The sequence below is a fragment of the Oncorhynchus mykiss genome, chromosome 4, assembly GCF_057628025.1.
Source record: "Oncorhynchus mykiss isolate SJ-2025 chromosome 4, ASM5762802v1, whole genome shotgun sequence".
NCBI lineage: Eukaryota > Metazoa > Chordata > Actinopteri > Salmoniformes > Salmonidae > Oncorhynchus > Oncorhynchus mykiss.
This window is the reverse complement of record NC_143025.1, coordinates 46,816,344-46,841,517: the sequence shown is the minus strand read 5'-3', so window position 1 is coordinate 46,841,517 and position 25,174 is coordinate 46,816,344. Positions and strand designations below refer to the sequence as shown.

The window sequence follows — 25,174 nt, the reverse complement described above, 5'->3', positions numbered from 1 at the left end:
TATTTTTCTTCTTTAGGAGACTCTGCATATGTTCCCCAAAATGACGGCGGACCCCCTGGACTCTGGAGCGGTCAAAGTGCACCTCGGCGGCGAGTGCTACAGCCGTAAAACCCTCAACCGCGTCAAGAAGAGCACCACGCCCAAACAGCAGGTGAGTGACCCACATCCAGTCATGAACTCCTTGACTTTAGTATCCAACCACTGACACCAATGTATCCAATCCGCTGCACTGTGGCTAACCCTGGCCTTGAAAATTGTGTCTAGGTGTTGTAGAAGCCGAGCAGAAGAGACAATTCAGTCTCACAAGAACTGGAGTAATAAAGTCCGGACTTGTTTGCCACTTTGCTTTGTACATAAACTTGTATCTCGGTGGTTTTAACTCGGTCCGGAAGGTGTTTACCCATGTGCTAACAAAGCAAAACCATGACACTGTCCTTATTTACACTTGCGTTGTCTTGTTTCTTCTAGTCTCACGTAGCCATACCTCCAAAAACGTTGTTGTCACGTCCTTTGGAAACGGTTTGAATGGTCCACTGGCTTCCAGCGGCTACATTTTTAGGTATTTTACATTTCAAGAACCCTCCCCCCACATGTCCGTTGAAGGAGTGCTGCGTGTTAAGCGATGCCCAAGCAAAGCATTTGATTGATTTGATGTGTTTGATTGTGTTTGATTGGCGCTGCGTGTTAAGCTCCGCCCAAGCAATGCATTTGATCGGTTTGACGTGTTGCAAGGCGTCACTGATTTACACCGGCTCTCCACCCCTTTTTAGCCACTTTCGGCCATAGACTTCACCAGGCTTTCCAATCAGGGAAACCTGGTTCTCGACAAGGCTATGTTTCTTCTTTTAGCGTTGATCAAATGTATTTGTATTTTTAGTGGTCCTCTGAAAGTATGTGAAGATGGCATCGGAGAAGAAGGCTGACGTTTTATGTGTCCCCTAACCGATTGTGTTTTTTTGTTTGTTTCTTTGCGTTGTTTTTAACTTATTTTGTACATAATGTTGCTGCTACAATCTCTTATAACCAAAAATATATTCTGGACATCAGAACTGCGATTACTCACCACCAACTGGCAGAATCATTTTTTTCCTTTAATGAGTCCGCAGTCAATGAGCTGTATTCCGCCATAAGCAAACAGGAAAACACTCACCCAGAGGAGGTGTTCATAGTGGCCCGGGGACCTTAATGCAGGGAAACTTAAATCCGTCTCAACAAATTTCTGTCAGCATGTTAAATGTGCAACCAGAGGGGAAAAAACTCTGGCCCACCTTTAATCCACACACAGAGATGCATACAAAGCTCTCCCTCGCCCTCCATTTGGCAAATCTGCCCATAATTCTATCATCCTGATTCCTGCTTACAAGCAAAAATTAAAGCAGGAAGCACCAGTGACTCGATCAATAAAAAAGTGGTCAGATAAAGCAGATGCTAAACTACCAGACTGTTTTGCTAGCACAGACTGGAATATGTTCTGGAATTCCTCCGATGGCTTTGAGGAGTACCACACATCAGTCATTGGCTTCACCAATAAGTGCATCGATGACGTCATCCCCACAGTGACCGTACGCACATATCCCAACCAGAAGACTACAGGCTTACAGGCAACATCCACGCTGAGCTAAAGGCTAGAGCTGCCACTTTCAAGGAGCGGGACTCTAACCCGGAAGCTTATAAGAAATCCTGCTATGCCCTCCGACAAACCATCAAACAGGCAAAGCGTCAATACAGTACTTAGATCGAATCGTACTACACCGGCTCTGATGTTCGTGAGATGTGGCAGGGCTTGTAAACCATTACAGACTACAAAGGGAAGCACAACCGAGTGACAGTGACACGAGCCTACCAGATGAGCTATACTACTTCTAAGCTCGCTTTGAGGCAAATAACACTGAAACATGCATGAGAGCACCAGCTGTTCCAGAAGCTCTCCGCAGCCGATGTGAGTAAGACCTTTAAACAGGTCAACATTCACAAGGCCGCAGGGACAGACAAATTACCAGGACGTGTACTGCGAGCATGCTCTGACCAACTGGCAAGTGTCTTCACTGACATTTTCAACCTCTCCCTGTCCGGGTCTGTAATACCAACATGGTTTAAGCAGACCACCATAGACCCTGTGCCCAAGAACACTAAGGTAACCTGCCTAAATGACTACCGACCCGTAGCACTCACATCTGTAGCCATGAAGTGCTTTGAAAGGCTGGTCATGGCTCACATTAACACCATTATCCCAGAAACCCTAGACCCATTCCAATTTGCATACCTCCCGAACAGATCCAGATGATGCAATCTCTATTGCACTCCATACTCCCTTTTCCTACCTGGAGAAAAGGAACACCTATGTGAAAATGCTATTCATTGACTACAGCTCAGCATTCAACAGCATAGTGCCCTCAAAGCTCATCAATAAGCTAAGGACCCTGGGACTTAACACTTAACCTCTGCAACTGGATCCTGGACTTCCTGACGGGACGCCCCTAGGTGGTAAGGGAAGGTAACAACACGTCCACCACGCTGATCCTTAACACAGGGGCCCCTCAGGGGTGCGTGCTCAGTCCCCTCCGTACTCCCTGTTCACTCATGACTGCACAGCCAGGCACGACTCCAACACCATCATTAAGTTTGCCGATGACACAACAGTGGTAGGCCTGATCACCGACAACAACGATACAGCCTCTAGGGAGGAGGTCAGAGACCTGGCCATGTCATGCCAGGACAACAACCTCTCCCTCAACGTGATCAAGACAAAGAAGATGATTGTGGACTACAGGAAAAAGAGGACCAAGCACACTGCCATTCTCATCGACGGAGCTGTAGTGAAGCAGGTTGAGAGCTTCAAGTTCCTTGGTGTCCACATCACCAACAAACTAACATGGTCCAAGCACACCAAGACAGTTGTTAAGAGGGCATGACAAAACATATTCCCCTCAGGAGACTGAATAGATTTGGCACGGGTCCTCAGATCCTCGAAAGGTTTTACAGCTGCACCTTCGAGAGCATCCTGACTAGTTGCATCACTTCCTGGTATGGCAACTGCTCGGCCTCCGACCGCAAGGCGCTACAGAGGGTAGTGCGTACAGCCCAGTACATCACTGGCGCCAAGCTTCCTGCCATCCAGGACCTCTGTACCAGGCGGTATCAGAGGAAGGCCCTAAAAGTTGTCAAAGACTCCAACCACCCTAGTCATAGACTGTCCTATCGGCTACCGCACGGCAAGCAGTACCGGAGCGCCAAGTCTAGGTCCAAGAGGTTTCTAAACAGCTTCTACCCCCAAGCCATAAGACTCCTGAACATCTAATCAAATGGCTACCCAGACTACTTGCATTCCCCCCCCCCCCCCCTTTTTACATTGCTGCTACTCTCTGTTGTTATTGTCATGTACTGTCATGTTGTGTCTTGTCTCTGTCCTTTCCCTTCACCCTGTCTCCCTCTGCTGGTCGTTGTTAGGTTACCTTTTCTCCCCCGCTTTCCCCCAGCTGTTCCTTGTCTCCTCTTGACTACCTCGTCACCCCTTCTCCCACCTGTTCCCCTTTTCCCTCTGATTAGTCCCCTATATCTCTCTCTGTTTTTGTTCCTGTCCTTGTCGGATTCTTGTTTGTTGTGTTTCATGCCTGAACCAGACTGTCGTCATGTTTGCTGTAACCTTGTCTTGTCCTGTCGGAATCTGCCGGTCCGTCTGAGCCTACCTATGTTTGGTAATTAAAGAAGCTCTGTTTAAGTTAATTCGCTTTTGGGTCCTCATTCACTCACCGTAACAGAAGAATCCGACCAAGAATGGACCCAGCGACTTCGGATCCTCTCCACTCAGCCGTCGGGATCCAGGGAGCGATGCTAGGCAGACACGAGCAGGAAGTGTCTGCTGCTCGACATGCCGTTGAGACCCTGGCCACCCAAGTCTCCAACCTCACAGAACAGGTTCACCATCTCCGCCTCGATCCACCGGCCACTTCCAGGGCTTTCGAATCTCCGGAGCCCAGAATCAATAACCCGCCGTGTTACTCTGGGGAGCCCACTGAATGCCGCTCGTTCCTCACCCAGTGTGATATTGTGTTTTCTCTCCAGCCCAACACTTACTCCAGGAGCACTGCTCGTGTCGCCTACGTCATATCTCTCCTTATTGGACGGGCTCGTGAGTGGGGCACGGCAATCTGGGAGGCAAGGGCTGAGTGTACTAACCAGTATCAGGACTTTAAGGAGGAGATGATACGGGTTTTTGATCGATCTGTTTTTGGGGAGGAGGCTTCCAGGGCCCTGTCTTCCCTATGTCAAGGCAATCGATCCATAACAGACTACTCTATTGAGTTTCGCACTCTTGCTGTCTCCAGTGGCTGGAACGAGCCGGCCTTGCTCGCTCGTCTTCTGGAGGGTCTCCGCGCAGAGGTAAAGGATGAGATTCTCTCCCGGGAGGTTCCTTCCAGCGTGGATTCCTTGATTGAACTCGCTATTCGCATTGAGCGACGGGTTGATCTTCGTCACCGAGCTCGTGGAAAGGAGCTCGCGCTCTCCGTCGCCCCCCTCTCCGCATCACTACCATCTTCCTCTGCCGGCTCGGGTGCTGAGCCCATGCAGCTGGGAGGTATCCGCATCTCGACTAAGGAGAGGGAACGGAGAATCACCAACCGCCTCTGTCTCTATTGCGGTTCCGCTGGTCATTTTGTCACTTCATGTCCAGTAAAAGGCCAGAGCTCGTCAGTAAGCGGAGGGCTACTGGTGAGCGCTACTACTCCTGTCTCTCCTTCAAGATCCTGCACTACCTTGTCGGTCCATCTACGCTGGACCGGTTCGTCAGCTTCCTGCAGTGCCTTAATAGACTCTGGGGCGGAGGGCTGTTTTATGGACGAGACCTGGGCTCGGGAACATGACATTCCTCTCAGACAGTTAAAGGAGCCCACGGCCTTGTTCGCCCTGGATGGTAGTCCTCTCCCCAGGATTCAGCGTGAGACGCTACCTTTAACCCTCACTGTTTCTGGTAATCATAGCGAAACCATTTATTTTTTAATTTTTCGTTCACCTTTTACACCTGTTGTTTTGGGCCATCCCTGGCTAGTTTGTCATAATCCTTCCATTAATTGGTCTAGTAATTCTATCCTCTCCTGGAACGTCTCTTGTCATGTGAAATGTTTAATGTCTGCTATCCCTCCTGTTTCCTCTGTCTCTTCTTCACAGGAGGAGCCTGGTGATTTGACAGGGGTGCCGGAGGAATATCACGATCTGCGCACGGTGTTCAGTCGGTCCAGGGCCACCTCTCTTCCTCCACACCGGTCGTATGATTGTAGTATTGATCTCCTTCCGGGAACCACCCCCCCCCCGGGGTAGACTATACTCTCTGTCGGCTCCCGAACGTAAGGCTCTCGAAGATTATTTGTCTGTAGCTCTTGACGCCGGTACCATAGTCCCCTCCTCCTCTCCCGCCGGAGCGGGGTTTTTTTTTGTCAAGAAGAAGGACGGGTCTCTGCGCCCCTGCATAGATTATCGAGGGCTGAATGACATAACAGTGAAGAATCGTTATCCGCTTCCTCTTATGTCTTCAGCCTTCGAGATCCTGCAGGGAGCCAGGTTTTTCACTAAGTTGGACCTTCGTAACGCTTACCATCTCGTGCGCATCAGGGAGGGGGACGAGTGGAAGACGGCGTTTAACACTCCGTTAGGGCACTTTGAATACCGGGTTCTTCCTTTCGGCCTCGCTAACGCTCCAGCTGTCTTTCAGGCATTAGTCAATGATGTCCTGAGAGACATGCTGAACATCTTTGTTTTCGTTTACCTTGACGATATCCTGATTTTTTCACCGTCACTCCAGATTCATGTTCAGCACGTTCGACGTGTCCTCCAGCGCCTTTTAGAGAATTGTCTTTTTGTGAAGGCTGAGAAGTGCACTTTTCATGCCTCCTCCGTCACATTTCTCGGTTCTGTTATTTCCGCTGAAGGCATTAAGATGGATCCCGCTAAGGTCCAAGCTGTCATTGATTGGCCCGTCCCTAAGTCACGCGTCGAGCTGCAACGCTTTCTCGGCTTCGCGAACTTCTATCGTCGTTTCATCCGTAATTTCGGTCAGGTGGCAGCTCCTCTCACAGCCCTTACTTCTGTCAAGACGTGCTTTAAGTGGTCCGTTTCCGCCCAGGGAGCTTTTGATCTCCTCAAGAATCGTTTTACATCCGCTCCTATCCTTGTTACACCTGACGTCTCTAGACAGTTCGTTGTCGAGGTTGACGCGTCAGAGGTGGGCGTGGGAGCCATTCTTTCTCAGCGCTCCCTCTCTGACGACAAGGTCCACCCATGCGCGTATTTTTCTCATCGCCTGTCGCCGTCGGAACGTAACTATGATGTGGGTAACCGCGAACTGCTCGCCATCCGGTTAGCCCTAGGCGAATGGCGACAGTGGTTGGAGGGGGCGACCGTTCCTTTTGTCGTTTGGACTGACCATAGGAACCTTGAGTACATCCGTTCTGCCAAACGACTTAATGCGCGTCAGGCGCGTTGGGCGCTGTTTTTCGCTCGTTTCGAGTTCGTGATTTCTTATCGTCCGGGCTCTAAGAACACCAAGCCTGATGCTTTGTCTCGTCTCTTCAGTTCTTCAGTAGCCTCCACTGACCCTGAGGGGATTCTCCCTGAGGGGCGTGTTGTCGGGTTGACTGTCTGGGGAATTGAGAGGCAGGTAAAGCAAGCGCTCACTCACACTCCGTCGCCGCGCGCTTGTCCTAGGAACCTTCTTTTCGTTCCCGTTCCTACTCGTCTGGCCGTTCTTCAGTGGGCTCACTCTGCCAAGTTAGCCGGCCACCCTGGCGTTCGGGGTACGCTTGCTTCCATTCGCCAGCGTTTTTGGTGGCCCACCCGGGAGCATGACACGCGTCGTTTCGTGGCTGCTTGTTCGGTCTGCGCGCAGACTAAGTCCGGTAACTCTCCTCCTGCCGGCCGTCTCAGGCCGCTTCCTATTCCCTCTCGACCGTGGTCTCACATCGCCTTAGATTTTGTCACCGGACTGCCTTCGTCAGCGGGGAAGACTGTTATTCTTACGGTTGTCGATAGGTTCTCTAAGGCGGCTCATTTCATTCCCCTTGCTAAGCTTCCTTCTGCTAAAGAGACGGCACAAATCATCATCGAGAATGTTTTCAGAATTCATGGCCTTCCGTCAGACGTCGTTTCGGACAGAGGTCCGCAATTCACGTCTCAATTTTGGAGGGAGTTTTGCCGTTTGATTGGGGCTTCCGTCAGTCTCTCTTCCGGCTTTCACCCCCAGTCTAACGGTCAAGCAGAACGGGCCAATCAGACTATTGGTCGCATCTTACGCAGTCTTTCTTTTCGCAACCCTGCGTCTTGGTCAGAACAGCTCCCCTGGGCAGAATACGCCCACAACTCGCTTCCTTCGTCTGCGACCGGGCTATCTCCTTTTCAGAGTAGCCTCGGGTACCAGCCTCCGCTGTTCTCATCTCAGTTCGCCGAGTCCAGCGTCCCCTCCGCTCAGGCTTTTGTCCAACGTTGCGAGCGCACCTGGAAGAGGGTCAGGTCTGCACTTTGCCGTTATAGGACGCAGACTGTGAGGGCTGCTAATAAGCGTAGAACTAAGAGTCCTAGATATTGTCGCGGTCAGAGAGTTTGGCTCTCTACTCAGAACCTTCCCCTTAAGACGGCTTCTCGCAAGTTGACCCCGCGGTTCATTGGTCCGTTCCGTATTTCTCGGGTCATTAATCCTGTCGCAGTTCGACTTCTTCTTCCGCGTTACCTTCGTCGCGTCCACCCGGTCTTCCATGTCTCCTGCATCAAGCCCGTCCTTCGCGCCCCCGCTCGTCTTCCCCCCCCCCCCCCCCCCATCCTTGTCGAGGGCGCACCCATCTACAGGGTCCGTAGAATTTTGGACATGCGTCCTCGGGGCCGTGGTCACCAGTACCTCGTAGATTGGGAGGGGTACGGTCCTGAGGAGAGGAGTTGGGTTCCCTCTCGGGACGTGCTGGACCGTGCGCTGATCGAGGATTTCCTCCGTTGCCGCCAGGTTTCCTCCTCGAGTGCGCCAGGAGGCGCTCGGTGAGTGGGGGGGTACTGTCATGTACTGTCATGTTGTGTCTTGTCTCTGTCCTTTCCCTTCACCCTGTCTCCCTCTGCTGGTCGTTGTTAGGTTACCTTTTCTCCCCCGCTTTCCCCCAGCTGTTCCTTGTCTCCTCTTGACTACCTCGTCACCCCTTCTCCCACCTGTTCCCCTTTTCCCTCTGATTAGTCCCCTATATCTCTCTCTGTTTTTGTTCCTGTCCTTGTCGGATTCTTGTTTGTTGTGTTTCATGCCTGAACCAGACTGTCGTCATGTTTGCTGTAACCTTGTCTTGTCCTGTCGGAATCTGCCGGTCCGTCTGAGCCTACCTATGTTTGGTAATTAAAGAAGCTCTGTTTAAGTTAATTCGCTTTTGGGTCCTCATTCACTCACCGTAACAGTTATCATCTATGCAGTCACTTTAATAACTCTACCTACATGTACTTATTACCTCAACTAACCGGTGTCCCCGCGCATTTTCTCTTTACCGGTACCTTCCTGTATATAGTCTCGCTATTGTTTTTTTTACTGCTGCTCTTTAATTACTTGTTACTTTTTATTTCTTGTTGTTATTTGTATTTTTGATTTTGTTTTTTAGCAGCATTGTTGGTTAGGGGCTCGTAAGTAAGCTTTTCACTGTTGTATTTGGCCCATGTGACTAATACAATTTGATTTGAAGTTGTGAATACAAAGTAGACTAGGCCTTTTCCCTATTCCCTATTCCTCAGTCCAAGAGAACTGGAGAGATTCCCTAATAAATGATTCCTCTCTCCTTTCCCTCCTTCTCTTTTTCCTCTCTCTCTCTGTGATTCTCAGGACCTCAAGCTGTCCACAGAGACGTGTCGTGTCTATAGCCTTTATCATTCTCTCCATCACTACAAGTATCACACCTTTCTGGACTGCAAGAAGGAGGTAAGACTCAGCATCACAATCGCTTTTCACAACACAACATTGTTGTTCTTCTCTACTTTCTTCCTGATTCTCTCTCTTTCCCCTCCTCTCTCTCTCTGTTTCCATTGTGGTAAGAATAATTCAAATGGAGCACTGTGTAGTTAGTCCTTTTGTTGTGAAAGGTTGGCTATCATTTGTGGGTGGTTGTGTTGTGCTTATATAATAATCACTTTATTTATTATCCATCCTAGAGTGGATATTTGAATTGCATAATATCAATTCATGTTAGATCTATATGCAACATGTCTATACTCATGGGCATTAATATGGAGTTGGTCCCTCCTTTGCTTCTATAAAAGCCTACACTTTTCTGGGAAGGCTTTTCTCTAGATGTTGGAATATAACTGCGGGAATTTGCTTCCATTCAAGAGCATTAGTGAGGTTGGGCACTGATGTTGGGCGATTAGGCCTGACTTGCAGTCGGCGTTCCAATTCACCCCAAAGTTGTTCGATGGGGTTGAGGTCAGGGCTCTGTGCAAGCCAGTCAAGTTCTTCCACATCCATCTTGACAAACCATTTCTGTATGGATCTCACAGTGCTATTGTCATGCTGAAACAGGATAGAGCCTTCCCCAAACTGTTGCCACAAAGTTGGAAGCACAGAATCGTCTAGAATGTCATTGTATGCTGTAGCATTAAGATTTCTCTTCACTGGAACTAAGGGGCCTAGCCCGAAACATGAAAAACAGCCCCTGGTTATTATTCCTCATCCACCAAACTTTACAGTTGACCCTATGCATTGGGGCAGGTAGCGTTCTCCTGGCATCTGCCACACCCAGATTTGACCGTCGGATTGCCAAATGGTGAAACGTGATTCATCACTCCAGAGAACGCATTTCTCAGTGACACCCTATGCATTGGGGCAAGTAGCGTTCTCCTGGCATCTGCCACACCCAGATTTGTCCGTCGGATTGCCAAATGGTGAAACGTGATTCATCATTCCAGAGAACGCATTTCTCAGTGACACAATGAATGGTCATTTTGTTCGATAAATTCCTTCTTTATATCCCCAAAATGTCAATTTATTTGGCGCGTTTGATTCAGAAATACACCGGTTCCAACTTGCCCAACATAACTACAAAGTATCTAATAAGTTACCTGTAAACTTGGTCCAAACATTTCAGACAACGTTTCTAATCCAACCTCAGGTACCCTAAAATGTAAATAATCGATCAAATTTGAGACGGAATAAACTGTTTCCAATACCGGAGAAAAACAACAAGGAGCGCACTCCTTCTTCACGTGCACCAAAAGACTAGAGTCCATCTGAGGGACACTTTACAAAAGAACAACACCGAACAATTTCTAAAGACTGTTGACTTCTACTGGAAGCCATAGGAACTGCAATCTGGGCCCAAATAAATCAGGTTTCCCAAGGAAAAACATTGGAAAGCACAATGATCTCAAAAAATTGTGCTCTGGGTTTCGCTTGCAAAATCAGTTCTGTTATACTCACAGACATTATTTGAACAGTTTTAGCAACTTTAGAGTATTTTCTATCCAATACTTCCATATGCATATCCTAGCTTCTGGGCCTGCGTAACAGGCAGTTTACTTTGGGCACGCTTTTCATCCGGGCGTGATAATACTGCCCCCTATCCCAAAGTTAACTGACTTGCCTAGTTAAATAAAGGTTACACTGAGAGCATAACATTTCTACAATCTCATTTTCTAATTCTAGTCTAACCAATACCCAAACGGAGATTCAGTGAAAATAAAAATCTCCATATCAAGAACAGTCCCCATGCTTGTCTCAGAGCGCTGCGAAATTATACTAAAATAGAAGCAATTGAATTTGAAGTAATAGCCCACAACTAACTTTAATATGCTCTTTAAATAAATAAGACCTACACCACTTTTAAAAGCCCATTACTCAACTCTATTGAGACTCATGTCGCCTACGGTAGGCCTACAGTATATCGACAAATATGACGTGACTCTCCGCCAATAATTACATATAGAGGATTGGAGGATTCTAAATTAAAACCAAAAGCCGTCTCATGGGTCTCCCGGTGGCGGCCGGCACGGGTATCTGTAGCAACGCATTTTACAATGCGATGCGGTGACTGCCACCTGGCTCTGGACCAATGCATCAGCTGTCGCCCGTATCTCTGCCCTCCAATAATGTTTCTCTTCTGCAGATCTGCCTTCAATTACTTGATCTCGGTCTTCAAAGTTTGAATCTGATCCACGTGCACCTTCATCAGATGAGCAGAATGGTACCGCACTGAGCCCCCATCAATTACAGTGGCCTATGATAGAAACGGTAGATCAATTAAGAATTCAGTGACTCCAACACACAAATGCTGTGTACATATTTTAGGAATCTGGCAAAACTAACCGCTTTCTTGGCAACAATGCGTTTTTTTGGTGCGGCCCGTTGTCCCGCCCTTTGTCCACTGATCTCCACGGATGGTTGTCGGCATGTTTGTATGCGCTGCAAAAACACATTCATGTTTTTAGCACACAATCATTTCTATATATATATATTTAATTGAACCTTTATTTCATTACCAATTTTATTACATGGTATGCCTTCACATTGATAGGCTATATACATTTTTTTTTTAAAGAAAATGCACTGAAACCAAAATAACTTTAGTTTTAGTGATCCTTTCAGCTCCGGCTCATTTTCAAGTCCTCGTGGTAGTTCAAACCCTGGAACAGGTAGCACCGTAGAAAGAAGATGAAAATGATGTCCATTTCATCTGTTCTCTTTGGTCGCAATGTCTTTTTTTTTTTAGATAAACAGCTTGTTTTTGAATGGTAACTTTCTAGTTATTTTTTTAACGAAAGCATAAAGATGTTGATGAAGAAATACTGTACTGTTTTGAGTTAGCAATGTAACACTTCAGAGTACTTAAGCATCGAATAAATTGCAGGTAGGGGGATGTTCACACCTATAGTCGCCGGGCTACAAAGAGTCTTTTTTTGTCCTGCTAATCGGCACCAAGTGTTTGAAAACCTGTTTTCAAAATGCCACCAGCTGTCCATCACTACTGTAAATAAAAACACAGCATCTTGTTTACATCTTGTCTACATTCTTTATTGTAACCACGTTACAAATAATTTATATCTACCTTTCCAATTACTTTTAGAGTTTGGGATTAATTTGATTGATATTATGGCGTTTCTATTCTAAGAAAAACCCTCTGGGTTTCCGTTAGGACGTAACGGAAAATATGGCACTGTAAAACGTGATGGTCTGGAGTACAGTACCGGGCTATTTAGCAAAATAATCCCTGTGTCGTGATGGCGCGCTGGAGACCAGGGTTTAATTCCCCAACTGGGAGGAAGGAGTAGGCTGTCTTTGTTCTTAATTGACTTGCTGTTATTAGTTGCATTGTATTAGTTTGAACATGCAGACTGGCACTAAGAACAGAACAGAGGGAACGTTTCGCTAGTCAGCGTCATTATTCGTGCAATGCCCCTTAAAGTGTTGCCAGTGTGGCGGGGTAGTGGTCCATCCACCTTCCTCCTCCTCCTCCCTTCCCCATGGTCTAGGTCGGACTTTTGTGCGCGGTTCTGCGGCCCATCCCGTGCCCCCTGCCCTCGTGCCTTGAACCTCACGCGCTTTCAGTCGATACAGCTGGAGAACTGCTAGGCAATCCCATTGTGCACCACTCGGGAGCCATGACCAATATGACCAATATATATTGTCCTGCTAATAACAGGGTTAATAATATATCCGAGAGAATATCCAACAGGCTTTTATATCATTTTAAATTAATAATAATAATATCTTTGTTTAAAAAAATAAGAATATTTTGTTTTCAAATAACGTAAAATGAGTGAGGAAAAAGGCCATTCTTGAACATGGGGTGAGACATTGTTACTAATTTGTAAATAAAGCCAGTTTGTTATTTTATTTAATTCTGTTTTTAGAGGGAGAGATACCAAAAACCTACAATCATCTCATGGGTCTCCCAGTCGAGGGCGGCACAGGTATTTAACCAGCATCTGTAGCAACACAGCTTGCACTGCTATGGAGTGTCTTAGACTGTTGTGCCACTTAGGCACTGTATAATGTGACCGATCGGGAGTGGCCTACAGTACTACAGTAAGACCAAAATAATCCTAACAAAAAATATATACATAAATCTTAGTGTATCAACAGTTTTAGTAAGTACCACTGAAGTCGTGGACAATTATCAGTTTCTATTTAGGTTTATGTCGCCCATTCATTGTCTGTTAGTGACACAGTAGAACCCAAAAGCATAATTAGTTAACTACCCCATACACGGGTCTGGAGCAATGAAGTGGTGACGCAGGGTACCGTACTAAACCACAAATTACCTGTAAGTCCCGCAGCCTAATCGCAAAACTTTTAGTGGAGCAACCACTGTACCGCTGAGCAGTTGTTGCTCCTTTCCACTTCACAATAACAGCACTTAGAGTTGACCGGGGCAGCTCTAGCAGGGCAGACATTTAACAAACTGACTTGTTGGAAAGGTGGTATCCTATGACGGTGCCACATTGAAAGTCACTGAGCTCTTCAGCAAAGCCATGTTTGTCTATGGAGATTGCCTGACTGTGTGCACGATTTTATACACCCATCAGCAACGGGTGTGGCTGAAATAGCCAAATCCACTAATTTGAAGATCCACATACTTTTTGTATATATTACTGTAAATAAGCAAGTGAATTTCAATAGCAAAATAATCGAATGTCTTCCTTGGTGGAAAATAAACTATTCTATTCTCTTTCCCCCCCTCCCAGACGGACAGTATAGAGCAGGCAGCGGAAGACCCTGGTCAGGAGGAGGTGGTGCAGCAGTGTATGGCTAATCAGGGCTGGCTGGAGACCCTCTTCAACTCCTTCATCGACCTTCTAACCCTCAGCACCAAAGCCTGATGAGGGAGGAGGGGACACAGTCTGAAATAGTGCACTACAATTGGCCAGGGCCATAGGGCCTATATGGAGAATAGGGTGCCATTTGGAAAGCAGAATGTGGGTTGGAGAAGGGAGGGGAGGGGGGAGGTATACAGTATTTGGGAGACAAAGCAAGAGAGTTGGAGTGGAGAACACTGGACCGTACCAAGATGGAGAGAGAGGGGGGTTTCAGACCCTACCATTCTAGTTCTTTCCCAGCGAGAAAGAAAGAACAGTCAATGTTCGGTCTGTGAGTATGGTTGAGTTTTAACTTAAAATGGATGCTACAATGAACTGTTTTTAGCGCTTTTGTTTAGTTTTTCTATCACAAAATATCTCTTGACTGAAGAAAAAAGAAGGACGGAGGAGAGCAGAGGAGGCGGGTTGAAAATAGTGAATGTGTGAAAGGGTATGACTTCTGCCACTAGACCTGAACAGGAAAAGCAGGGGACCACGGTGAATCTACATCCAAACATGCACGGGCACACACACCAACATACAAACACTAAATATATATACGTATATATATATATATATATATATATATATATATATATATATATATATATATATATATATATATATATATAATATATATATATATATATATATATATATTATATATATTATATATATATATATATATAATATATATATATATATATATATATATATATATATATATATATATATATATATATATATATATATATATATATATATATATATATATATATATATATATATATATATATATATATATATATATATATATATATATACGTATATGTATTAATAGTTATGATTTGTATTATTTATACAAGGAAATTACCCTCCCTAGCTGGGATTGTTTGCTGTTGTTATTTTAAATAATCATGTTTTATTAGGGTAACATGAAATGGCCTACGCAAAATCCTTTGCTCAGTCCCCCCTTTTACTGCTGAAGGGGAAAAAAGAGTGGAGGGGAGCAAAACTGAGGTGAAGGGAGGGAAGGGGAGAGGTTAGAGGAGTGTGTGATGTTCCCTTTTTTCTGTCTGCCTAAATACATTGTGAGCGGGAAATATGCATTTAAAAACTAAGCAAACTGTGTTCTTTATGTTTGTTCTTCAAAAGACAATGAGAGCAGAGTTTACACCTGAAGTTAATAAATTAAAATAAATATCTGTTCGCTTTCTAAAAGAAAGCTCTGTGGTTTTAGGGAGGTGTAACTGTTAAAAAGCGTATAAAATCTGTGTTGACTGTTTTTATTTGATCTGTTTGTTGTTTATGATAATTATTATTTTGGAGGTTTACCTATTTGTTCAAGCTCTCTTATCTGTAAATATTGTACAGTTACTTCAGTCTCTAAAGCCCAGTTCCTCTTCTGTACATGCTATTCCTGTATTTGACAAAAGCAAATAAAAAATTGAAATTGATGAACATGACAGGGAAAAACAACTTTAGCTGTAATTTTGTTTTTCCTCCTAAAACTTTATAAGATAATGAATTAGGTGTGTGGTTGACCACATATCAGGGTTGGGTTCAAATCCATTTAAATTCCAGTCAATTAAAATTGTACACAAATATTGCAATTCCAATGAGGAACAGTTTGGAATTGGAATTTGGTGTCCTTTTGATTTGGCTGGAAATAGGATTTTCCCAACCCTGAACCACATGTACTATTGTTAGTAAAGTACACTATGTATACAAAAGTATGTGAACACCCCTTCAAATGAGTGGATTTGGCTATTTCAGCCCTACTTGTTGCTGACAGGCTGTTATTGTGAAGTGGAAATGTCTAGGAGCAACAACGGCTCAGCCATGCAGTGGTAGGCCACATAACCTCAAAGAACGGAACCGCCGAGTGCTGAAGCGCATAGCTCATTAAAAATGATCTGTCCTCGTTTGCAACACTCACTACCGAGCTCCAAACTGCCTCTGGAAGCAAAGTCAGCACAATAACTATTAGTCGGGAGCTTCATGAAATGGGTTTCCATGGCCAAGCAGCCGCACACAATCCTAAGATCACCATGCCCAATGTGCATGGTGGAGGAGGAATAATGGTCTGGGGCTGTTTTTCATAGTTCAGGCTAAGCCCCTTGGTTCCAGTGAAGGGAAATCTTAACTCTACAGCATACAACGACATTCTAGATGATTCTGTGCTTCCAACTTTGTGGCAACAGTTTGGGGAAGCCCCTTTCCTGTTTCAGCATGACAATGCAGACGTGCACAAAGTGAGGTCCATACAGAAATGGTTTGTTGAGATCAGTATGGAAGAACTTGACTGGCCTGCACAGAGCCCTGAGCCCCCAGCAAACCAAAGTTGGTTCTTGAAAGTTCCCAGAACATTTGTTAGATTGAGGCAAATCTCATCAGAAACAGTCAAGTTGTGTGGATGATTATACAATGTTTGTAGAAAACATTCCCCTGATGTTCAAGAACGTTCCCTTTCACATTTAGTTGTGGCAGTATGTTCTAAAAATATAACGGGTACATTGTGTTATTACATTAACTGGAATTGTTGTGCACAACATTTTAGTGAATGAGAACATTCCAAGGATATTTCATTTAAAACATTTTCTGGAAGACAAAAATAATTTGTTATCAAATAAACATTCTTTGAATGCTTTTGGGATGTTATCATCCTAATGTTAGATAAAAACTTAACTAGAACTTCATTGGAATCTTAGCTAATGTTCTGGGAATGTTCCTGGTTTGCTAGGTCATCTGTTACATCAGTTAAAAGTCTGGGTCTGTGAAGTTTCTGATCCAGTCAAGTTAATCATTTCTTGGGTGTGAAAATGCTGACAAAACATGGTTTCTCTGACAGCCCCAGAAGAGTTTCAGAGGATTTTACCCCTATTGATTATTTTCCTATCCAAGTCAGACACTGTGACAGCACAGTACAGCAGGAATTGTTTATTTATATTTCCACCTGAGAAACCATATGCACTTTACACTACAGCAAATGTTGGAGGGGAAAGGAAGTATATACGCAGATGAAAGAATGACAACATGTTGGACGAGGAAAAAGCATGTTACTCAAATGTAATGATTCCCTTTCACCACCACATGACAGGGACAGACACCTGCACAATAACTTCTCCCACATCATTGATTACAATCATCATGGACCTGTTATTCCCTCTGCAGTCCAATTGTGATATCTGTTCCACATCGGGATAATATCCTCAGAGTGGATTGGCTCCTTGGCTGGGTGGAGTGTACAAGTACAGGAACACACTCAACCAGATCTATCCCCTGTTACAAGCGAATGGCATTGCACCCTTGAATATAAGTGGGGGTATCTCCAGGAGAGGAACCAGAGTGGAAAGTAAAGGATATGGAAGCATAACAACACTACGATTGGCAAGAAATCTGAGGACTCTATTCTCTGCTCCTGGTCCTTTCTCTTGCGGTGTTTTTCTCTCTCGATGAATGTACCTGGCTACAGTGATTCTAAGAGTGCTGTTTTGGTGGGTGATGCTACCGTATGCAGTACATTCAAACTAGTGCTACACGTAGTGACAGATGAGGTGGGGTACAGACACACGCTGAAAAGTAAAGTTCTTTCAGGTAAATGGATGAAAGTAAAAATACTTTGATGTACTAAAGTATTTGGGGGGGGGGGGGGATCTTTACTTTATTATTTATATTTTGTACAACTTTTACTTTTACTCCGCTACATTCCTAAATAAAATATGTATTTTTTTTTTCTCTGACACCCAAAAGTACTTGTTACATGTTGAATGCTTAACAGGACATGAAATGTGTTTAATTCACAAACGTATCAAGAAAACACGTGGTCATCCCTACAGCTTCTGATCTGGTGGACTCACTAAACACAAATGCTTTGTTTGTGAATGATGTTGGAGTGTGCCCCTGGCAATCCATAAATAAATAAAAATCTAATAAGTTGTTCTGAATGGTTTGCTTAAAATAAGGAATTTGAAAGGATTTATAGCATTTACTTTTCATTTTGATACTTAAGTACACTGCTGAAAAAAAAATAAATAAATAAAGGGAACACTAAAATAACACATCCTAGATGAATAAAATATTCTTATTAAATACTTTTTTCTTTACATAGTTGAATGTGCTGACAACAAAATCACACAAAAATTATCAATGGAAATCAAATTTATCAACCCATGGAGGTCTGGATTTGGAGTCACACTCAAAATTAAAGTGGAAAACCACACTACAGGCTGATCCAACTTTGATGTAATGTCCTTAAAACAAGTCAAAATGAGGCTCAGTAGTGTGTGTGGCCTCCGCGTGCCTGTATGACCTCCCTACAACGCCTGGGCATCCTCCTGATGAGGTGGTGGATGGTCTCCTGAGGGATCTCCTCCCAGACCTGGACTAAAGCATCCACCAACTCCAGGACAGTCTGTGGTGCATGGAGCGAGACATGATGTCCCAGATGTGCTCAATTAGATTCAGGTCTGGGGAACGGGCGGGACAGTTAATAGCATCAATGCCTTCCTCTTGCAGGAACTGCTGACACACTCCAGCCACATGAGGTCTAGCATTGTCTTGCATTAGGAGGAACCCAGGGCCAACCGCACCAGCATATGGTCTCACAAGGGGTCTGAGGATCTCATCTCGGTACCTAATGGCAGTCAGGCTACCTCTGGCGAGCACATGTAGGGCTGTGCGGCCCCCCAAATAAATGCCACCCCACACCATAACTGACCCACCGCCAAACCGGTCATGCTGGAGGAGGTTGCAGGCAGCAGAACGTTCTCCACGGCGTCTCCCGACTCTGTCACGTCTGTCACGTGCTCAGTGTGAACCTGCTTTCATCTGTGAAGAGCACAGGGCGCCAGTGCGAATTTGCCAATCTTGGTGTTCTCTAGCAAATGCCAAACGTCCTGCACGGTGTTGGGCTGTAAGCACAACCCCCACCTGTGGACGTCGGGCCCTCATACCACCCTCATGGAGTCTGTTTCTGACCGTTTGAGCAGACACATGCACATTTGTGGCCTGCTGGAGGCCCGTTTTCAGGGCTCTGGCAGTGCTCCTCCTGCTCCTCCTTGCACAAAGGCGGAGGTAGCGGTCCTGCTGCTGGGTTGTTGCCCTCCTACGGCCTCCTCCACGTCTCCTGATGTACTGGCCTGTCTCCTGGTAGCGCCTCCATGATCTGGACACTACGCTGACAGACACAGCAAACCTTCTTGCCACAGCTCGCATTGATGTGCCATCCTGGATGAGCTGCACTACCTGAGCCACTTGAGCCACAGAAGTGTGATTGACTTCGAGTTACATTGTGTTGTTTAAGTGTTCCCTTTATTTTTTTGAGCAGTGTATATTTTTTGCATTGTCTTTTACTTTTAATACTTAAGTATATTTAAAACCAAATACGTTTTACTAGGTTACTTTCACATTTACTTGCACTATTTTCTATTATGGTATTGTCACTTTTACTCAAGTATGACAATTTGATACTTTTTCCACCACTGTGCTATATAAATACAAACCAACCTCTTATCTCTCTCTCTCTCTCTCTCTCTCTCTCTCTCTCTCTCTCTCTTCACCATCATATGCTGTAACTTCATCCTATGCAGTAACTCTTGTAATCTTCTTACTCCACCCTCCTATATCTCATTTTTCTTTTCTCTCCTCCCTACTTTTCCCTCTCTTCCTCTCTCTCCCTCTGATTCCACCTCTTCCACAGTACTGCCCCTCATCTGACCACACAGGGACTCCCCTATTGTCACTCCCACTGGTTGGATGATCATGTCCCTGAGAGAAGCAGGAAGAAAGAGAGAAAGAGAGAAAATGGCAACATCCATCTATTTCACACACTTGGATAGTCACTAACTGAAACATATATGTACTCACACACACACACAACATGCACATACACGCTCACAAATACACACACACCGTGAGAGCCTGTTAAACAGGGTGATGAGTCTTTGTGCCTCCTGCTCTTTCTCGTGCTCCGTCATTCCCTCCATGTGGTCTGTCTACTCCTCCTCCACCCTCCCCGTCACTGGGTTGATGCGCCCCTTAGCTTGCCTGTGGAACACAGTTACAAACACCTCCCTTGTAAATACTGTCCACTCCTAACCATCAAAAATTGTTTATTTTGCATGCTCCGATTTATGCTATCAGTCATGTATCACAAGCCTAGTCATGTATCACAAGCCTAATGATTAATTGTGTCCCTATACAGTATTACAAAGTGTTGTGTTTGTGACATTATCAATGGTTGTTTTACACACCTGTATTCCTCTGTGTCAGAGTCTGAGTCGCTAGAGTACTAGGCGTGGGTCACCTGACCTCCACTCAGCGAACCCTGCGCTTACCATAGCCTGAGTACTTCACAAAACAACTCACTGAGAGATAGAGAGAGAAAAGAGAAAATGGCAACATTCCTCTATTTCGATCTATCCATCTATTTCACACACTTGGATAGTCACTAACTGAAACAGATATGAAGGGGGGATGAAAGAGAGAGAGAGAGAGAGATGAGTTACTACATGTGCTATGAGGGGTTAATAAGTGGGTTCTTCTAACTAAGAGTTACTTTGAAATGAGCTAGTAAGAGTGACAGGAGTGTGATATGATGTGGGCACCGTTCTCTTTGCAGAGCACAAAGAGGAGCTCGGCAGCACAGTGCTTGATGTCCGTGTCCACGTCCCCTCACTGTGGCCCCCTGCTCCGGCCTCAGTGCCATGTCCCTCAGAGGGGGAAGGATCTGTAGTGGTGGACAGGCAGAGGCAAATATTAGTGCTGGGTGGGAACAAAGACCTGCTCAACCAGTTAGCTGCTATCCAGAACTCATGTAGGGAGGGGACAGACAGAGGCCCCAATATCACAAGTCGAAGCAGGCTTCTCCAACAATGTAAACTGAACATCAGATTAACATTCATTCTGTATTAAAGCCACAATAATCATTTGGAGTTTCAGCCCAACGGGAGAGAACAGTACCTGTTGTCTGAGGTAGTGGCGTGTCTCGCGGTGCTTTTGGCACAGATTCAGAATTGGAGTCCTTTTCTCCTTCAACTTCTGACCCTTCATAATAAATTCATAGGAGATTTTGTCAGCTTATGACCCTTTATACACACCCAGTATGCTTCCATAGCTATTCTCTATTGAGACGCAACCCTCCACTGCACACCATGGGGGGTTACAGGTCAAGGGTTAAGGGTGAAATGGCACCCATTTCGAAATGGTTCAGAACATATCTTTTCCACTTTGCCACGAAAAAGGAAACATTTAGACAACACCTAGAATGGCCACCATTACTTTCAAAAGAATGATGCAAATACAAATACATAGATAGACAACAGAATAGAAGACAGCAGAAGCCCTTGTACATACTGATACCCCTGTAACTCCTCAGTGAGTTCTTCTCCATCACTGGTCAGCAGCAGGAAGTGTCGTAGCACTGCAGCCAGGCGGCGATAGAGAGCTGGATCCTCCTGAGAGGGACATAAAGAGAAGAGGAGATGTTAAAAAGGCCTCCTGACCACAGATCTAGGATCAGTTTAAACTAACCCCCATTCTTAACTTAAAAAATACTGGCGACAGCTCCTAGCTACCTACTCCTGCCTACTCACAAACTAAAAGCCAGCGATGCCCCATAGAAGACGGACAAGGTACAGATTCAATAATTCAATGGAACCCTCCACCCACCTCATCTGGCTCCTGTCTGTGGAAGCTGTATGCGATGTTGAACAGGGTCTTGAGGATCTCCACAGCCCTCTGTGACACCTCCTTAGAGCCAGTTGGCGCACTGTGGTCGCTCAGCATCTTGTACTCTTCCCCCCACTGCACAGACAGACACAGCATTGACACCCCTCACTCCTGACAGAGGGAGACAGGGGGATATGGAGAGAAAAGAAAGATAAATGGCAGGAGAGAGGGGCATACAGTAGGCCTACCCATCCCAAATCATACGCCATTATCAGGGAAACCATAACTCCATCCTCCTCGAGGCTGTTACCTGCTGCAGTTGACCCTGAGCTCTGGCCTCAGGGCCGTCAGCAGGAAGAGCAGCCATAGTTCATAAAACTGCCCACTTGGAAGAGCTTTGGCACTGATCCCCTGCTTCAGCCTTCCTGAGAGAGAGAGCGAGAGAGAGAGAGAGAGAGAGAGAGAGAGAGAGAGAGAGAGAGAGATGAGGGAAGTGATGCCATACTATAAATAGTTTTTGCTGTACTCCAACAGTTGCTCTCTCTCACCTCAGAGTGCTGACCCTCTCTTGCGCCCTCTGACTGTTGTAGATTATATTACAAAGGGCTTTCAGGGCCTCCCTCCTCCCCACCTGGTCATCTTCCTCTTTCTCTTCTTTGTCCTCCTCTTCATCCCTCTCTTCCCGGACATCCCTCTTTCTGTGCACCAGCGCTCCATGCCCCACAGTGCAGTGGTGCTTGGCATTGCAGGTTTCCGTGGAGACAGAGCACAGGTTGCCATGGCAGGTCTCCGTGCTGAGGGTGCCGCAGGGGTCCCTGGTCACCGATGGCAATGTCGTTGCTCCACCTTGGCTGTTGTTGGCCGTAACCAGCTGTACAGCTCTGAGTGGAAGCCTGGGACAAGGGGTGCTGGGTCGGGCTATCACCGACAACGTTAGCATTCACGTTGCTAACCACTAATGAGCTAGCATTAGCGCCCCTACTGCACCCACTGACCTCCGTGTCGCTCTGTTTACAGGGTTATAGAACTGACATCATCGAGGACACAATTAGCTTTGGAGTACACACACACACACACTTACGCAGGCCACACACACGCCCACACACATGGGCACGCACTTACACACACACGCACACACCCACTAATGAAACACTGCTCTGAAGGGAGATTGGTGTAATGTAGTGCAAGGACCTGTCAGCTCAACTCTCACCCTCCCACTCCCTCTCCTTCCCTCTCTGTCTTTCTCTCTCTCTTCCTTTTTCTCTATATTCCTTTCTCTCTGTATCTCTCTCTCTCTGTATCTCTCTCTCTTTCTCCTTCTCTTTCTGATGGTGTAATGAGTTCATCATTTTACCTCATCCAGCTCTTCTTGCTGCAGTCATTTGCACAGCCATTATAGGTGGAAGAAAGAAGACAGAAATGATGAATAATGACGTCATTAACATTATGAAGAGATACGACAGAGAGAGAAGAGAGGAAGTGAAGGGGATGACAGACGAGAGGGAGAAGAGGGGATGAGAGGGAGGTGGAATGTAGGGGAGGGAGGATGAAAAGAACCATCCCACTGGACATTGTTCCTACGTCATTTCAACAACAAAAAAGTATATGCGATAACGTTGAATCAACTTGAAAAACTGATTGGGTTCTGCAAGAAGTTATCAACATAAGGGAATTTTGTATTTTTTTTATTTGAGGGAGGAAGAAGTCGAAATTAAGGGATGACAGAAGAATGAAAGAGAGAGGCAACGGCGAAACGATGCAAAGGAATGACAGAAATAAAGAATAGTTCAAGTTTTCTTCGTCCTCACCTTTCTTCTTTCCCTCTCCTCAATGTTGAAGAAGCAGCATACTGTGGAGAAGATGGTGGGATATGTGGGAGGGAGGGATAAAGATAATTGTAAAGAGAAGGAGAGAGTATAACAATACAGTCAAGGATACATGGTGCAGTCATGGAGTATTGTAGTTATGGAAACAGACAGCCCCATGGTATGGTAGTCATTGTTACAGACAGTTGTTTACAGTAGTGTGGTAGTCATAGTAACACAGGCAGTGTAGTACTTGAGTGTTGTAGTGGTCCAGGTGTGTCTGGAGACTGTCCTGGTCTCCTTGTTTGATGCACTGAATGATCCTCTCCAAATCCATATGCATGATTTCACACACACACACACACACACACACACACACACACACACACACACACACACACCATTACCATGCTAAACCAGAGCAGTGTGATCAAGCATTACTTTCTTTTTATCCTAGCGTACAAGATTCAATACTATCACCTTAAGTCATGCAATAGAAGCACACATTCTACCTACATCTACAATAGGGTGACCAGACGTCCCCGTTTTTGGTGGCCTGTTCCCGGCTGTAGCTGTCCCCGGAAATGTCCTGTTTTTTTAGACCGCAAAGTGAAATATTTTACTTGGCAAGAAAGACCAGGCAGCAGAGTCTAAATCACGTTGTGCTTGTTTTGGCCAGCAGAGGGGGCTGCTTGCTATAGCAGCTTCATTCGCTCTTCTTCTACTAACTACTTGCTCACACTAGTTTTAGAGAAAACTGCTGTGGAAAACTCAGCCAGAAGCTATTAAGGGTCAAGTGAATCCACAACATCACCACAAATGTCTTTTCAAGCCAAGTCGTTTGAGATACTAGCTAGTGATGTTACAGTGCCTTGCGAAAGTATTCGGCCCCCTTGAACTTTGCGACCTTTTGCCACATTTCAGGCTTCAAACATAAAGATATAAAACTGTATTTTTTTGTGAAGAATCAGCAACAAGTGGGACACAATCATGAAGTGGAACGACATTTATTGGATATTTCAAACTTTTTTAACAAATCAAAAACTGAAAAATTGGGCATGCAAAATTATTCAGCCCCCTTAAGTTAATACTTTGTAGCGCCACCTTTTGCTGCGATTACAGCTCTAAGTCGCTTGGGGTATGTCTCTATCAGTTTTGCACATCGAGAGACTGAAATGTTTTCTCATTCCTCCTTGCAAAACAGCTCGAGCTCAGTGAGGTTGGATGGAGAGCATTTGTGAACAGCAGTTTTCAGTTCTTTCCACAGATTCTCGATTGGATTCAGGTCTGGACTTTGACTTGGCCATTCTAACACCTGGATATGTTTATTTTTGAACCATTCCATTGTAGATTTTGCTTTATGTTTTGGGTCATTGTCTTGTTGGAAGACAAATCTCCGTCCCAGTCTCAGGTCTTTTGCAGACTCCATCAGGTTTTCTTCCAGAATGGTCCTGTATTTGGCTCCAACCATCTTCCCATCCATTTTAACCATCTTCCCTGTCCCTGCTGAAGAAAAGCAGGCCCAAACCATGATGCTGCCACCACCATGTTTGACAGTGGGGATGGTGTGTTCAGGGTGATGAGCTGTGTTGCTTTTACGCCAAACATAACGTTTTGCATTGTTGCCAAAAAGTTCAATTTTGGTTTCATCTGACCAGAGCACCTTCTTCCACGTTTGGTGTGTCTCCCAGGTGGCTTGTGGCAAACTTTAAACGACACTTTTTATGGATATCTTTAAGAAATGGCTTTCTTCTTGCCACTCTTCCATAAAGGCCAGATTTGTGCAATATACGACTGATTGTTGTCCTATGGACAGAGTCTCCCACCTCAGCTGTAGATCTCTGCAGTTCATCCAGAGTGATCATGGGCCTCTTGGCTGCATCTCTGATCTGACTTCTCCT

At 45.4% G+C, this 25,174-nt stretch overlaps 1 protein-coding gene across 1 annotated transcript in view; it reads left to right on the top strand.

Moving 5' to 3' along the window:
* The window catches only part of LOC110521015 (proline-rich protein 12), a 53,465-nt gene extending 38,191 nt beyond the window's left edge, over window positions 1-15,274 (top strand). Inside the window, exons 14-16 of the mRNA XM_090232185.1 lie at window positions 17-151; window positions 8,834-8,929; window positions 13,687-15,274. Coding sequence (XP_090088311.1) covers window positions 17-151; window positions 8,834-8,929; window positions 13,687-13,821 — 366 coding nt within the window. The 3' untranslated portion in view covers window positions 13,822-15,274. The remainder of the gene's footprint in view (window positions 1-16; window positions 152-8,833; window positions 8,930-13,686) is intronic.
* Window positions 15,275-25,174: the final 9,900 nt, after the last annotated feature.